This window comes from Trichomycterus rosablanca, chromosome 7 (genome assembly GCF_030014385.1).
Source record: "Trichomycterus rosablanca isolate fTriRos1 chromosome 7, fTriRos1.hap1, whole genome shotgun sequence".
Classification (NCBI taxonomy): Eukaryota; Metazoa; Chordata; class Actinopteri; order Siluriformes; family Trichomycteridae; genus Trichomycterus; species Trichomycterus rosablanca.
In genome coordinates this window covers 36,582,505-36,599,422 of record NC_085994.1, presented here as the reverse complement: position 1 = coordinate 36,599,422, position 16,918 = coordinate 36,582,505, and the positions used below count along the sequence as shown (strand labels likewise).

Genomic DNA, 16,918 nt, shown 5'->3' with positions numbered 1-16,918 from the left:
TGAATTGGAGATACAAAATTGTTCATGACTGTGTTTGATATTAAACTTAAGCTGATGAATCTTGTGTAACCATTAACTACCTGTCCTGTCATTAATGTAAAGTGTGTAAAACGTGATGTTAAAATCCCAGAAAGTAAATAAATTCCTAAAAAAAAAACATTTATAAGGGGACACAGTGCCAGAACCAGTGTTACTGTGGCTGGACCTGACATGACACACACTAAGCCTAAACAATTCAAGTTGCTGTATGTATAATAAAAACAAAATCAGATAAGGAAGTCAGATAAGTGTGTTTTAATCATTTAGTAACAGACAAAAGAGCAGTTGCAAAAATCAATCAATCTGCCATGGCGTGTTCCATACAGGTGTATGTGAACTTCTGACTGATGGCATGACTGACTAAAATAAAAATTGGTGAAACTGGTAGAGTGGCTGATGCTCAGAGACGTGGTTCTGAAGGACCTGGGTTTACAAGGGCACAAGGAGTTACTAAATGGTTTTATACATATGGAAGTGATTTAAATATAATGGACACACGTGGATCTCTATGGGAGAGTATGGATTGCACTTGACAATGCTCGACCAGTTAAAGAAAGGATTTTTTTTAAATAATGGTGTTACAGCGCTCTAGTAAAGTTCTAGTGACTCGTAGCGGAGATGTCATGCTGTATTTAGGCTGCACTGGTGGCTCTTGGGGATTCTGCCCTCAACTTTGTACGTAGCTCTCATTCCAGTTTGATAACACAGGTCACATGTTTGGCAGTATGTTCATCATATGGCTTAGTTTTAACAATATATGTAGACCTCTGAATTTGATTTATATTACACATATATAGAATGCTTTGCCTTATCTCATCTACAACACTTTTAGTTAAATTTTATATTTTATACCAAGGGTGCCTAAACTTTGCATACAAGAGGACGAAAAACTCAATTAAAATGTCAACTTATATTTTTGTCCTCTATCAAAGATGCATTCTGTAGCATCTGTTGAGTTCAAACGCCAATCCCTCAGCATTCTTGGCTCAGCGTCCGACACTAATGTTACACACTTTGCAGCTGGGATCCTTCTTTGCGTTGGCAGTGGACAGACTCATGAGCTGGTGATGGCCACTGATCTGTGTCACCGTGCCCTGGTCCAGAGATATTGATTCTGTGTACAAAACCTCCAGTATGACATCACTGGCATGACGGAACGTAGGTTCCTCTCCGGGAACGTAAGTCAGAAAGGGATTGGCCGTAATGTCCAGCTTGGGCAGACGACTGCTGCAGAAAAGATCTCCCTCTGATCCAGCAGGGGCCAGCACCAACACCACATAATGGTACGCCGTGTACATGCAGTAGAAATCGGCGAAGTAGAGGTGTGTGTCCGGTTTCAGGAGGAGAGCCGCAGAGATCTGGAAGCGCAGGGGGCCGTAGGGGGAATCTTTGGGAGTAAGACCTGTGTCGAACTCGGTGTTGCAGCTGAGGAAGACTCCACAAAGTTTGCTATTGATGGGGGAACCATGACTTCCACTGTTGTCTTTAAGTGACTGAAGCATCAAACCTCCACACTGATTTCTAGAAAGGAGACAGAGGGATTTGAAGTGTATTACACTTCTACAGAAAACCATCGTCACTTAACACAGTCTGCCGCTGCTTCACCCTTTATTTGTACAGTACAATGAAATTCTTTTTCCGCATATCCCTGCTTGTTTGGAAGCTGGGGTCAGAGCACAGGGTTAGTCATTGTATGGCGTTCTTGGACCAGAACAGGGTTATAGGCCTTGCTCAAGGGCCCAGCAGTGGCTGTATAGCAGAGCCTGGATTTGAACCAACAATCCTCCGACTGATAGCCCAAAGCTCTACCCACTAGGCTACCACTGTCCCTAAGAAAGAATGAACAGATTCTTGTATTTATTGTCCAGACTTTTCTGGAAAGGGGGTTTTGTATGAAAGGACTCGATTATGCTACTTGACATTTAAAGATGATACCAACCTCACATAGTGAAAGTACTCTGGATGCTGGTTACGGTAGAACACAGAGAAACTTAGCATCCTCCCTGCCGCCCCCTGCGCTTTATCCAGGAGCTGTTGGAGATGATCGATGGCATAATCTACACCATAAATATAACAACACAGCATTAGGACCTGGTCACATCAGGTGTTTTTTGGTGGTTGCTGCAGAAATGCATCAAACTATATTGATTTCAATAAGATTTGTGATGATGGGTGATCATACCCACTCATACCAAAAACTGAGACTGGGAAATTTGAGCTTAAAATGATTGGCTAGTGTGATTGAGCTAGTACTTTTTTGCACCCAAATCTGTTAATACCACTTCTCTTTTCTTACCCCCAGTGCAGAACTCCACCACTTGGCTCCACTCGGAAACCTATAAAAATAGTAACAATATAATATATTATTCTAATATTATTCTATTTTGCTCCCATTACCAAGATTTTCTCGACATCCCAAAATGAATCATACTGCAGATACCTGGTAGTCTCCATCGGGCAGTCGGATGGCCGTCTGCACAGCCACACAGTAATCTGTACGTGGACTCAGAAACCAGTGGCCCCTTACAGCCATAGGCAGGGGCACCGCCTTGGCCACCAGCTTGGTTGGCACATCCTGAGATGAAAAACAATAGTCTTTGTTTACCACATTGGCACAAACTTGGAAACTTGGAAACTGTCCCACACTGGTGGACTGAGTAGCTGGTACATTTGTGACATCTGGTTCTCATCCTGTCTCCTGTCTTTTCCTGTCTTTCTGCCCCGCTTTGCTCTGATGCTTTTATAGTCTGACCATTTTTGTATTTTGTAATTAGTCACTATCTTTTGTGGCTCTTTAGCCTGAATATGATTCTGCCTTGATTAAACATCCTTCAAATTGGGTGTATCTCCTATAATCTCATAGGTGCAGGGCTTCATCCAGCGCCTTTGTAGCAAGTGCCTCAGGCCAACCCACCCCATTAAAGTTTATGCTGATAAATACATGATTCTTTTTTATTTACAAGTACAAAGTGAAATGATATTATGTACACTATTTTGGTAATAAAACAACTGGTTAAACACTTGTTTCCCCCCACTGTACATGATAATCACATATTTAAACCTATTGCCTTTAATGCACAATCACTTAAACCTTAAATTTTTCAAATTTGCTGGTGTCCAATAGTCACATGTGATCCACAGACAAACTCTACTTTAATTTTGTTGCCGTCATTTTCAATGCATTTGATGAATGTTAGCACCAAATATTTGTCCTTGATTCAGGACTTTCAAAGCTAATTAGTTTTGTTCTGTCATGTTGGTCCTCAGACGAGCAAAACCAATTAAAGGATGCACAGAGGCATAACACCATAGAAACCCAACCCACCCTGAGAGAGTAGTGTGAAGGACCCAGTACAAGCAAATGTGATTAAAACATTTAACAGTGAACACTGTAGCTGAAGAAGGGCTCCATAATTTGGTCATAAAAGAAAACAAAGTAATCAGGACTTCAGGTTGTAATGAGCAAATCAATACTGTAAATGTTGTGTTTTCTAAGAACCTGGATCCTTATTTATTCCTCAGCCACCCAGTTTATTGACTTTCACAATCGTGTTCTTTAGGTTGACTGCTTTCGGGTCACTCGAGAGCTCTGGCTCAATGGGTTACGGTTACTGGAGAAGAAACTAATGGCTAATGAGTCAATGCCTTACAGCACTTTTATGATGCTGCTGGATTTTAGATCCTTTACAGAGCATCCAAGCTGAACATGCTGTCAGATCCTCTCATCTGCAAACCCACCGACACTCTGATTCTGCTCTGATTATCACAAAATTATGCTGACCACACATTTCTGTGCTGAAGTATCTGAGATTAAAGAGAATGAGAAAGGCCCTGAGCCCATCATCATTAGGGTCAGTGTTTCAAGTCTCAGAGTGTCAACACAGACTTGACTGGCCCTGTTTTGGGTGGACTGGCGCCCGGTTTAGGGTATTCCTGCCTTGCACCCAGTGGCTCCAGATTAAACCAGATCTGTTGTGACACTGACCAAGAAAGAAGCAGTTGAGAAAAATATATGATCCTAGGAAATGACAGTGATGAAGGACATGATTTTCCTCTATCTTTATAGACATTGTTGCCACTCTGAAGAATAAGAGTGGTGTTTTAGATCATTCAAGCTGTCTAAACACTACTCTGAGGTCATCTGGTGGACGTGTTATGCTTTGGGTGCATTTTGCTGGCAGGGTTTGAGTCATCTTAACAATGGACTTTCTCAGGATGTATCTCCCAGATAGTAAAACTATTTAAAAGCTGTATATACTAAATAGTTTGGACAGAATTAGTTGGGAATTTTCCAAACTCAGTTACCCTCATAGTGCAAATTAACCAGTAAACACGAGGCACTTAAATGCTACACAAATTTCACAGTCCATGATGTAATTTTCACTGCCATGAATTCGGTATGATATTTTGGAAGATCCAGTCCAGAGACTTATATAATGGTCATAGATGACTAAACCCTACAGCTAAACAAGAAGGAGCATGGCATTACTGATCTGGGTCATGTAGAACAACCCAGTGTTTTGTGGCACCCACTCTGTTTTTGAAGCGGTTCCGCTCTGCTCCTTCCTTGCGGCTCAGATCAATGAAGTAATGCGTCACGCGTGCTGCATCCTCCGGGGTTATCTCCCAGGCAACACGGAACGAGTCACAGGTCACCTCACTGATCTGGACGTTACAGGGTGTGGAGAGGACGTCCAGCTCAGCCATTGCCTGTGAATGAATAGAAAGAAAAATGTCAAGTGCTGAAAAATTACAGCAGGTCAATGAAAAAGCAATCTGCAGCCTCTGACAAAATTCAATTAACCTTTGAATTGGTGAACCATCAACCAGTAATACTCTCTCTTTCTCTCTTTATCTCTCTCTCTCTCTCTTGCTCAGATATAATTTCTGTGCCCTTTATTGCCATGATAATGGAATATTTCGGTGCTGATTTAATGGGTGGTCCAAGCAGACCATTGCTTTTGTAATAAAAAAAAACAAGGTTGAACCAGCCTTGCCTGTAAGTTCTCTATGTGAAAGTCTTCTATGTGAAAAATGACTTGGTCACTTATGGAAATAGCTGCATTTTTACCACAAACTGACAAATGAACCAATGACAAATCAGTGTTGTTAAGTCTAAAATTCAGTGTACTGCCCTTGTTCTAAATTCCAAATAACTAAATCCCAAAATAAAGAAGTAAAGTCATGACTTTTTAAGTTAAAGGCTTAATTAATGGGGTTTCAGCTGTTAACATAGTGGAATGTCATTTTGACCATTAAGACAGAGCAAAATGTTTAAAGTTCACCTTATGTACAGTACATAAATGGGGTATTTTAGGGGTCCCTGTGAATAAATGAAACATTCTAATCTGCAAATGCACTGGAACAAAAAACAAGTTTGTATACACTTATAAAACCCAAGTAAACTATATGACCAACAGTATGTGGACAGCTGTGTTTTGTCATACCTATAACTGTTTGTTTATTAGGATTTTAACATCATGTTTTACACTTTTGGTTACATTCATGACAGAAACAGTAATTACTCATTACACAAGATTCATCAGTTCACAAGGTCATATCGAACGAACACAGTCATGGACAATTCAGTATCTCCAATTCACCTTACTTGCACGTCTTTGGACTGTGGACGGAAACCCACGCAGACACGGAGAGAACATGCAAACTCCACACAGAAAGGACCCAGACCAGCCCACCTGGGAATCGAACCCAGAACCTTCTTGCTGTGAGGCGACAGTGCTACATACCCATAACTAGCAGGTGTATAAAATCAATTAAATGAAAGAAATCAAGACTTCTAGCATGGAGGCATCAGTTTGGGGAACAGTCTGATTTTTGTTTCAGCAAGACTATATTTAAATTCATTTGTTTTTTTCATGTCAGGGCTTTCTGCATTGAGCCTTTAAACCTACGTCCATGTAAAGCTCGCCTGACTGTGTACAGTGTCATACCTGTTCTAACAACTTCTAATTTTGAATTACAGTGTGAGTTTTTTCTAACCTTGGATAAACACAGTTCCATGTAGTCTGATAAAGGTGCAGTCAAACTCGCATTATTTATAAGGGAACAGAGACGTTACCACTTATTTAATTCCAATCACTAACATGTCCTTTCACTGTGTATTTATACAATATTTTTAGTAAGAAACACAATTTATTCATAAAAATAACTAATTTAGGAAGATTTTTTCTGAATAAAAGGGTTTTCTGAATAAAGATTTAGTCACAGATTTCTTGAAGCTGCAGCATCTGAGCTGTGCTTCTTATTTCCATAAGTGAAGATTAACCTCCTCTGTTTAAATGTGCGTCCTTCACTTCCAGCTCAGCACTCCGGTCTAGGAGAGGATGATTAGTGGTTGCAGTGTGGCAGCAGTGATACGGGTGAGCCTGGGCAGTGTGGGTTTGATTAGCTGTCATCACAGGTGATTGGTGACCTCAGGAGTGTGCTCAAACAAAACCCATTATCACCCCAAGTCAGGGTTCGGACTTTGACTTACGAGCATCTCTCTCAGACTTTCTCTCAGGTCGTTCTCTCTATGAACCACACATCGCTCACCGCGGGTTTAAATCGGTACAATAGCATTCCTATAGAAAACGCCATGGAACTTAACTAGTTAAATAGTTTATTGTCTCAGATTACACACCATTTATTCACTTAATGTTTTTTATTAATAGCTTTATCCTGATTAGAATTGCCTGGTATAGGATGTCCTTCCACCAGCAACCTCTGGGCACAAGGTGGAAGGACACACACTCAATCACCCACTCACTCACTCACCCAACCACTCACTCACTCAACCACCCACTCACTCACTTACTCACTCACCCACTCACTCAACCACTCATGCACTCACGCACTCACTCACCATTGTACAGTATATAAATGGGGTGGACATGAGCTTTATTTAGGGGTCCTAGTGGATGACTAAAACATTCTAAACAGCTTATATACTGTATATTGAAATAAAAAAAATTACAGACACTAATAAAACCCAAGTAAACTATATGACCAAAAGTATGTGTAAGCCAGTATAATTATTCAGTTCAGGTGCTTCAGTCATACCCATAACTAACAGGTGTATAAAAATAATTATATTAAAGAAATCATAGACTTCCAGACTTCATGTTTCACCCACATGCGCTAACTCTCACTTACTCATACTCACTCACTCATACTCACTTACTCACTCATGTAGTGGCAATCGACAGCAGCCAGCCCACTTACAGGCACATTGTTTGCTAGATAAAAAGTGGAGATCCTAAAGGAAACCCCACATGGACATAGAAAAAAGTCAAACTGTGTATAGACCATATAGATATAGATATACAGTGTATCACAAAAGTGAGTACACCCCTCACATTTCTGCAAATATTTTATTATATCTTTTCATGGGACAACACTATAGAAATAAAACTTGGATATAACTTAGAGTAGTCAGTGTACAACTTGTATAGCAGTGTAGATTTACTGTCTTCTGAAAATAACTCAACACACAGCCATTAATGTCTAAATGGCTGGCAACATAAGTGAGTACACCCCACAGTGAACATGTCCAAATTGTGCCCAAAGTGTCAATATTTTGTGTGACCACCATTATTATCCAGCACTGCCTTAACCCTCCTGGGCATGGAATTCACCAGCGCTGCACAGGTTGCTACTGGAATCCTCTTCCACTCCTCCATGATGACATCACGGAGCTGGTGGATGTTAGACACCTTGAACTCCTCCACCTTCCACTTGAGGATGCGCCACAGGTGCTCAATTGGGTTTAGTCCATCACCTTTACCTTCAGCTTCCTCAGCAAGGCAGTTGTCATCTTGGAGGTTGTGTTTGGGGTCGTTATCCTGTTGGAAAACTGCCATGAGGCCCAGTTTTCGAAGGGAGGGGATCATGCTCTGTTTCAGAATGTCACAGTACATGTTGGAATTCATGTTTCCCTCAATGAACCGCAGCTCCCCAGTGCCAGCAACACTCATGCAGCCCAAGACCATGATGCTACCACCACCATGCTTGACTGTAGGCAAGATACAGTTGTCTTGGTACTTCTCACCAGGGCGCCGCCACACATGCTGGACACCGTCTGAGCACATGGACTCAACTTCTTTGGTCGACCCTGGCGAAGCCTGTTCCGAGTGGAACCTGTCCTGGAAAACCGCTGTATGACCTTGGCCACCATGCTGTAGCTCAGTTTCAGGGTGTTAGCAATCTTCTTATAGCCCAGGCCATCTTTGTGGAGAGCAACAATTCTATTTCTCACATCCTCAGAGAGTTCTTTGCCATGAGGTGCCATGTTGAATATCCAGTGGCCAGTATGAGAGAATTGTACCCAAAACACCAAATTTAACAGCCCTGCTCCCCATTTACACCTGGGACCTTGACACATGACACCAGGGAGGGACAACGATACATTTGGGCACAATTTGGACATGTTTACTGTGGTGTGTACTCACTTATGTTGCCAGCTATTTAGACATTAATGGCTGTGTGTTGAGTTATTTTCAGAAGACAGTAAATCTACACTGTTATATAAGCTGCACACAGACTACTTTTCATTGTGTCAAAGTGTCATTTTGTCAGTGTTGTCCCATGAAAAGATATACTTAAATATCTGCAGAAATGTGAGGGGTGTACTCACTTTTGTGATACACTGTATATATATTCAAATTTATTTATTTATTCAAAATAGTTTATACGCTAAGCATCATCTGGCCTGTAATTACTGTTGGGAATAGTGAAACAGTGCAGTTGTAACACTACAGCAACACTACGGTGACGCTGTTTCACTGGTATGGTAACACAGCATCTTCAGCTTTGAGTTCACGTAGTGCACCAAAATACTCCTGGGAGTGATATCAAGCACCCATCTGACACACACACACACACACACACACACACACACACACATGATCCACATGATCCATATTTCTTAATGTCAATTACTATTGCATAGCATTATATAAAAGCCAGCAAAGTGGCCAATTCATATTACAGTTCATTGCATCATTAATAAAAAAAGTCACACTAAAGCTATGCAATCTTTGTAAAAAAAAAAAAAAAAAAAAAACTTGAACATGGGTCGTATTTAAGAGCTTATTTAAGAGTAAAATTGGGATTATTAGCCCCAAATTACATTTGAATAATAACATTTTTACAATAGCCTGGATGCCCAGAGTTCCCCGGTGTAACTGGACCCATCGTGACTTACCAGAATAAAGTAGTAGATGAAAATTAAATGAATAACAATATTTGCTTATTTACTTATTATACATTTTGCCTAATTTTTTCTTCTATTCGTATCCAAACACTTGATCACATTCGCTTCCTCTACTGCTGCTGACCGCCACTCCTGACCAAGGGCCATAGCTAACAGTGCAGTAACCAACCACTTCTTTTCACCTGCACAAGACAGGTTCATATGGGGATCCGTATCGCACATGGAGAGTCCTGCACAGATTCTCATTATCCCCAGTCTCCGTGCAGGTGCCATCGAACAGCCAGCAAAAGTCATAATTGCAGCAGTTGTGAGGAATCCCCTCTGACACTCCCACTCCCACGATTATTGTCCGTATGGGCAACAGGCTGGCTGGTAGCAGAACTGAGATTCGAACTCGCCAACTGCATGTCGTCCACTGGGTCATGGACCTTTATCCTTTAGAATTTTGTGGACCCATTTACACTTTCAGCATTTAGCAGACGCTTTTATCCATAGCGACTTACAATTCTTTTTGAATACAGTTTGAGCAGTTGAGGGTTAAGGGCCTTGCTCAGGGGTCCACTAGTCGAAAGCTAGCAGTAATGAGGCTTGAACCTACAATTTTTTTTATATAACCTGTTTGTTTTTATATCACATCGTATTTTTATTTATTTTTTTAATTGATGACCTATTTTTTTTTTAAACATTGGGAAAATTTCTGTTGTTTGTAGTTAAATAAGGAAGAAATGTCAATCAGTTTACCAATTTGTTAATGAATTAATTTACTTTTTTCATTTCACACATTTTAAACTTGATGTTAACAGTTTTGCTTTGTCATTTATGTATTTATTAGATAATATTTATAGTAACAGTGTAAGTCTCAGGGTTTGGTAATATAATAGAGCAAAAAAAAATTGTTATTTAAGCACACCACACAGAGTTAAGCACAAGCTTGTTCAAATGCTGTCACACTTTTAGACAGCAGAGAAAGAAATTGTGATGGATGCAATGACTTATTTTAAGCTTACAGTGTGACAGACAGGCATGGAGACTGGACTAATCTAAACCGAAAGATCCATGCAGGATTGCTTCCACGCCGACTTTCACTGAGTGAATGAGACTGATGGATGTTAGTAATGATATTGGTCATGGTTCAGATTTCTCTTGATGGTTGGAGCATCATCTGATTATACCTGCAATGCAGTCCGGAGTCTGCTTGGAAATATGAGAAACAATAACAGCAGACAAATTCTGTCTGTATCAACGGAAAAATAAAAAGTGTTTCTTTATAAAATTGTATTTTTTAAATGTCACAGAATTGCACAAGCTTGAAACAGAGGTGCTGTGAAATACAAGTACAAGCCTTCCTCACACTCAAACGATTCGGGCCTCTTTATACGGCGTGAGGAAAATGTTCACACACACAAAGATGTCAAAAATACTGAACTATTAGTGCAGACTCAGCAGCTTTACTATATCTAGTTCAGTGGCCACAATGGGAAGAAATATAAAAAATAAAAAGAATCACTGACAAATACACACATACATTTTAAAGGCAAGCATGGATATGAAGCTTGGATATTTTAGACTGTACCTACTGTACCTACACAGAGACAAAAGATTATGTAACACACTGATACACTGAAAAACACTTGAGTACAGTGGAGAAGTGAATGCAGCCTTTTCACTGTATTACACAATATAAACAATCTACATACTATGAAAACACACACATACACACACACTGACAAGGCTTACTTACCTCAGTGCTCCGAGCAGCAGAAATCAACAAATATGCTGGACAGAAAAATAGAGTGAGAGCCAAAGAGAGAGATAAAGGAAGAGAGAGAGGGAGAGAGAGAGAGAGAGAGAGAGAGAGAGAGAGAGAGAGAGAGAGAGAGAGAGAGAGAGAGAGAGAGAGAAATATAGAGGAAGAAATAGCTGATGCTGTAATGCTGTGATCTCGACTGGAAGTGTAAAGGGGAGCTGATCATGAAGAGTCTCTTCTCTCTCTCTTTCTCTCACTCTCTCTCTCTCTCTTCTGCTTTCACTGATGATCTCGCACCTCTCTCTTCACCCTGTCACATTTCATATCTCCCTGTGCCTGACCAGCCCAGTGTGTGTATGTATATATGTGAGTGTGTGCATTTATAATGCATATTTACAATAAAAAAATAGGCACATTCAGTCAAGGACACTAGCATGGTTGGACAAAAAAACTGAAACACCTGGTTTTAGACCACAATAATGTATTAGTATGGTGTAGGGCCTCCTTTTGCGGCCAATACAGCGTCAATTCGTCTTGGAAATGACATATACAAGTCCTGCACAGTGGTCAGAGGGATTTTAAGCCATTCTTCTTGCAGGATAGTGGCCAGGTCACTACGTGATGCTGGTGGAGGAAAACGTTTCCTGACTCGCTTCTCCAAAACACCCCAAAGTGGCTCAATAATATTTAGATCTGGTGACTGTGCAGGCCATGGGAGATGTTCAACTTCACTTTCATGTTCATCAAACCAATCTTTCACCAGTCTTGCTGTGTGTATTGGTGCATTGTCATCCTGATACACGGCACCGCCATTGGATGCACATGGTCCTCCAGAATGGTTCGGTAGTCCTTGGCAGTGGCGCGCCCATCTAGCACAAGTATTGGGCCAAGGGAATGCCATGATATGGCAGCCCAAACCATCACTGATCCACCCCCATGCTTCACTCTGGGCATGCAACAGTCTGGGTGGTACGCTTCTTTGGGGCTTCTCCACACCGTAACTCTCCCGGATGTGGGGAAAACAGTAAAGGTGGACTCATCAGAGAACAATACATGTTTCACATTGTCCACAGCCAAGATTTGCGCTCCTTGCACCATTGAAACCGACGTTTGGCATTGGCACGAGTGACCAAAGGTTTGGCTATAGCAGCCCGGCTGTGTATATTGACCCTGTGGAGCTCCCGACGGACAGTTCTGGTGGAAACAGGAGAGTCGAGGTGCAAATTTAATTCTGCCGTGATTTGGGCAGCCGTGGTTTTATGTTTTTTGGATACAATCCGGGTTAGCACCCGAACATCCCTTTCAGACAGCTTCCTCTTGCGTCCACAGTTAATCCTGTTGGATGTGGTTTGTCCTTCTTGGTGGTATGCTGACATTACCCTGGATACCGTGGCTCTTGATACATCACAAAGACTTGCTGTCTTGGTCACAGATGCGCCAGCAAGACGTGCACCAACAATTTGTCCTCTTTTGAACTCTGGTATGTCACCCATAATGTTGTGTGCATTGCAATATTTTGAGCAAAACTGTGCTCTTACCCTGCTAAGTGAACCTTCACACTCTGCTCTTACTGGTGCAATGTGCAATTAATGAAGATTGGCCACCAGACTGGTCCAATTTAGCCATGAAACCTCCCACACTAAAATGACAGGTGTTTCAGTTATTTTGTCCAACCCCTGTACATATATATATACAGTGTATCACAAAAGTGAGTACACCCCTGACATTTCTGCAGATATTTAAGTATATCTTTACATGGGACAACACTGACAAAATGACACTTTGACACAATGAAAAGTAGTCTGTGTGCAGCTTATATAACAGTGTAAATTTATTCTTCCCTCAAAATAACTCAATATACAGCCATTAATGTCTAAACCACCGGCAACAAAAGTGAGTACACCCCTAAGAGACTACACCCCTAAATGTCCAAATTGAGCACTGCTTGTCATTTTCCCTCCAAAATGTCATGTGATTTGTTAGTGTTACTAGGTCTCAGGTGTGCATAGGGAGCAGGTGTGTTCAATTTAGTAGTACAGCTCTCACACTCTCTCATACTGGTCACTGAAAGTTCCAACATGGCACCTCATGGCAAAGAACTCTCTGAGGATCCTAAAAGACGAATTGTTGAGCTACATGAAGATGGCCAAGGCTACAAGAAGATTGCCAACACCCTGAAAATGGGCTGCAGCACAGTGGCCAAGATCATCCAGCGTTTTAAAAGAGCAGGGTCCACTCAGAACAGACCTCGCGTTGGTCGTCCAAAGAAGCTGAGTGCACGTGCTCAGCGTCACATCCAACTGCTGTCTTTGAAAGATAGGCGCAGGAGTGCTGTCAGCATTGCTGCAGAGATTGAAAAGGTGGGGGGTCAGCCTGTCAGTGCTCAGACCATACGCCGCACACTACATCAAATTGGTCTGCATGGCTGTCACCTCAGAAGGAAGCCTCTTCTGAAGTCTCTACACAAGAAAGCCTGCAAACAGTTTGCTGAAGACATGTCAACAAAGGACATGGATTACTGGAACCATGTCCTATGGTCTGATGAGACCAAGATTAATTTGTTTGGTTCAGATGGTCTCAAGCATGTGTGGCGGCAATCAGGTGAGGAGTACAAAGATAAGTGTGTCATGCCTACAGTCAAGCATGGTGGTGGGAATGCCATGGTCTGGGGCTGCATGAGTGCAGCAGGTGTTGGGGAGTTACATTTCATTGAGGGACACATGAACTCCAATATGTACTGTGAAATACTGAAGCAGAGCATGATCCCCTCCCTCCGGAAACTGGGTCGCAGGGCAGTGTTCCAGCATGATAATGACCCCAAACACACCTCTAAGATGACCACTGCTTTATTGAAGAGGCTGAGGGTAAAGGTGATGGACTGGCCAAGCATGTCTCCAGACCTAAACCCAATAGAACATCTTTGGGGCATCCTCAAGCGGAAGGTGGAGGAGCGCAAAGTCTCGAATATCCGCCAGCTCCGTGATGTCGTCATGGAGGAGTGGAAAAGCATTCCAGTGGCAACCTGTGAAGCTCTGGTAAACTCCATGCCCAGGAGAGTTAAGGCAGTTCTGGGAAATAATGATGGCCACACAAAATATTGACACTTCAGGAACTTTCACTAAGGGGTGTACTCACTTTTGTTGCCGGTGGTTTAGACATTAATGGCTGTATATTGAGTTATTTTGAGGGAAGAATAAATTTACACTGTTATATAAGCTGCACACAGACTACTTTTCATTGTGTCAAAGTGTCATTTTGTCAGTGTTGTCCCATGAAAAGATATACTTAAATATCTGCAGAAATGTGAGGGGTGTACTCACTTTTGTGATACACTGTATATATATATATATATATATATAATTATTATTTCATTCAATCCTCAGTCAAGGTTGCTGTGGGTCTGGTTTCTCTGACCAAACCCCCCACCACTTGGGATTCAAACCCTGGATTCCAGCAGTAGTCATTTAACACAAAAGCCCTTGTAATTACAATTATATACAATATATATTATACAAAACACACATCACATTTTATAAAACATAATTTAATTTATTAAAGAGTTATTAAAATGGAAAAAGTAATTGCATGGTACGGTGGCTCAGTAGGTAGCATCGTCGCCTCACAGCAAGAAGGTCCTGGGTTTGATCCCCAGGTGGAGTGAAACGGGTCCTTTCTGTGTGGAGTTTGCATGTTCTCCCCGTGTCTGCGTGGGTTTCCTCCTGGAGCTCCGGTTTCCTCCCACAGTCCAAAGATGTGCAAGTGAAGTGAATTGGAGATACAAAATTGTCCATGACTGTGTTTGACATCAAACTTGTGAACTGATGAATCTTGTGTAACCAGTAATGACCTGTCCTGGCCTGTTAATAATTTTAAGCCCTAATAATTTTAAACATTAAACTTTATTAAAACAGTTTTAGTTTAAAAATAAATGTATGTTTATCAATACTTTGGAAACTGAAAGAAATAAAATAAAAAACAAACTGTCTTCTGTATAGGAGACGGGTTAACTTATTTCAACTTAAAAATGAAGCCTTGTTTGGTTAATTGTTATTATTAGAACATAATATTAGTGTAATATCAGAGCTTAATGTGCTTTAAAGGTATTAGAAAGCAGGCTCAAATGCATCATGGCATCACTGTGTTCTCAAAAGGATCTCAAAAATCCCAAGACTGACATAACACGTCTCTTACAAGTGTACACAAATTTTCAGTCCCAATTAAATGAATCATTTTAATTATTGCTTACATTGCCCTTATTTCCATGTCCATATGGTGCTGAGATTTACAGGAACAATCCCCCACAGCAGGACTTTGGCAACTAACAGCCATAAAACTGGGTAAGAGCAGAAGATAAGAAGATAAGGTTTGGGTTCAGTCAATAAGCTTCAGAAATATGACTGTGTTCAAATGAACCTCGCTCTGACATGATACCTGACTAATGGTTCTACTTATGTGATCATCCTCCTCACTTAGGTTTGCATTCTACAAAAGAGAGATCTGGCTGACCATCCAAATCTAGAGCTGTGCATGAAACAGATGGTCCCATATGGTCCAGTGCCACAGGCTGCTCACAGTTTGTCAACTAGATTGAGAAAATCAGCATAAAAAATAAGCATCAGCTAGCCTTCATCCTCTAATGAGCAGTACACAATAAACACAGCACAGACCCTGAAGATCAAAGCTTTCTGTCCAGAACAGCACAAAAGCAGACACTCAGAAAAGCCTCATCAATGTCCAGTGTTTTATGTAAATGTTAACATGAGTGCTGGTGATGCTGCTGGGGTTTTAGTGAAAGCTGCATTTGTACTGAAGGCATGAAGTAGACCTGCCTCATAAGCCAGCTAACAAGCATGATTATACCGTATATCCACCTGCCACTCATGTATAAAATGAAAACACGAAGTTTCCACCCTATTCCTATTCTTTTCAGTTGTCAGCTCCTTTAATTATTTGTTTGTTTGTATTTATTTAATTTTACAGAAGATCAAATTTCCTCGAGTCTATTCCTATTCTTTTACAACCCAGCTGCTCGCCTCCTTACTCATACTCGCTCCCGTGATCATATTACACCTGTTCTACAAAAACTTCATTGGCTTCCCGTTGCTCAACGCATTCAATTCAAAATTCTTCTATTCACTCACAAAGCTCTCCATGATCAGGCCCCATCCTACCTCACCGACCTGCTCCATCAGCACATTCCCTCCCGTAGCCTTCGCTCTTCTGAGGCTAACCTACTGTCCATACCCTCTAGGACCAAGCACCGGACCTGGGGTGACAGGGCCTTTTCCATAGCTGCTCCATCTTTATGGAATGCTCTCCCCAAACACCTACGAGATTGTCCTGACCTGTCCAAATTCAAGTCACTTCTCAAAACTCATCTATTCAGAGTGGCATTTAACTTGTAACAACACAAAATAAATGCTTTTATTTTTGCTATTCTTTTTAATAGTTTTTATACTTAGATCACGACAGAAATGTGAAGTCCTAGATCCTAAAACTTGTAAAGTTTTCAGTTTCCTGATTGCATGTGAATCTGTCCTGTTTCTGTCTAATTTTAAGAAATTGTTCTATATTTGTTGTTCTCTCTCATAATTTAGCTAATTTTTAATGAACTGTCTTATGCTGCTCTCTTTGTTTTTATCTTAATTATTCTTGATGTTGATGTACTATTTTGATTTTGTACTATGATTTGTATGGTGTATGTACGTATTTGTTTTGATTATTTGTCTTATGTAAAGCGTCTTTGAGTATCTTGAAAAGCGCTATATAAATAAAATGTATTATTATTATTATTATTAACCCCAAATCAGAAAAAGTTGGGACAGCATGGAAAATGCAAATGATAAAAAAATCACAGAGTTTCTTACATTTACTTTGACTTTTATTTGATTGCAGAGAGGATGATCCTGAGATATTTC

At 40.9% G+C, this 16,918-nt stretch overlaps 1 protein-coding gene across 1 annotated transcript; it reads right to left on the bottom strand.

Moving 5' to 3' along the window:
* Positions 1–279: 279 nt before the first annotated feature.
* LOC134317924 (phytanoyl-CoA hydroxylase-interacting protein) lies at positions 280–11,046 on the bottom strand. The gene is made up of 6 exons (XM_062998664.1): positions 10,995–11,046; positions 4,573–4,749; positions 2,480–2,614; positions 2,336–2,375; positions 1,979–2,096; positions 280–1,560 (listed from the first exon to the last, which is right to left on the bottom strand). Exons 2-6 carry the CDS (start codon positions 4,744–4,746, stop codon positions 1,026–1,028), a joined length of 1,002 nt encoding a protein of 333 aa, XP_062854734.1. The 5' UTR covers positions 4,747–4,749; positions 10,995–11,046; the 3' UTR covers positions 280–1,025.
* Positions 11,047–16,918: the final 5,872 nt, after the last annotated feature.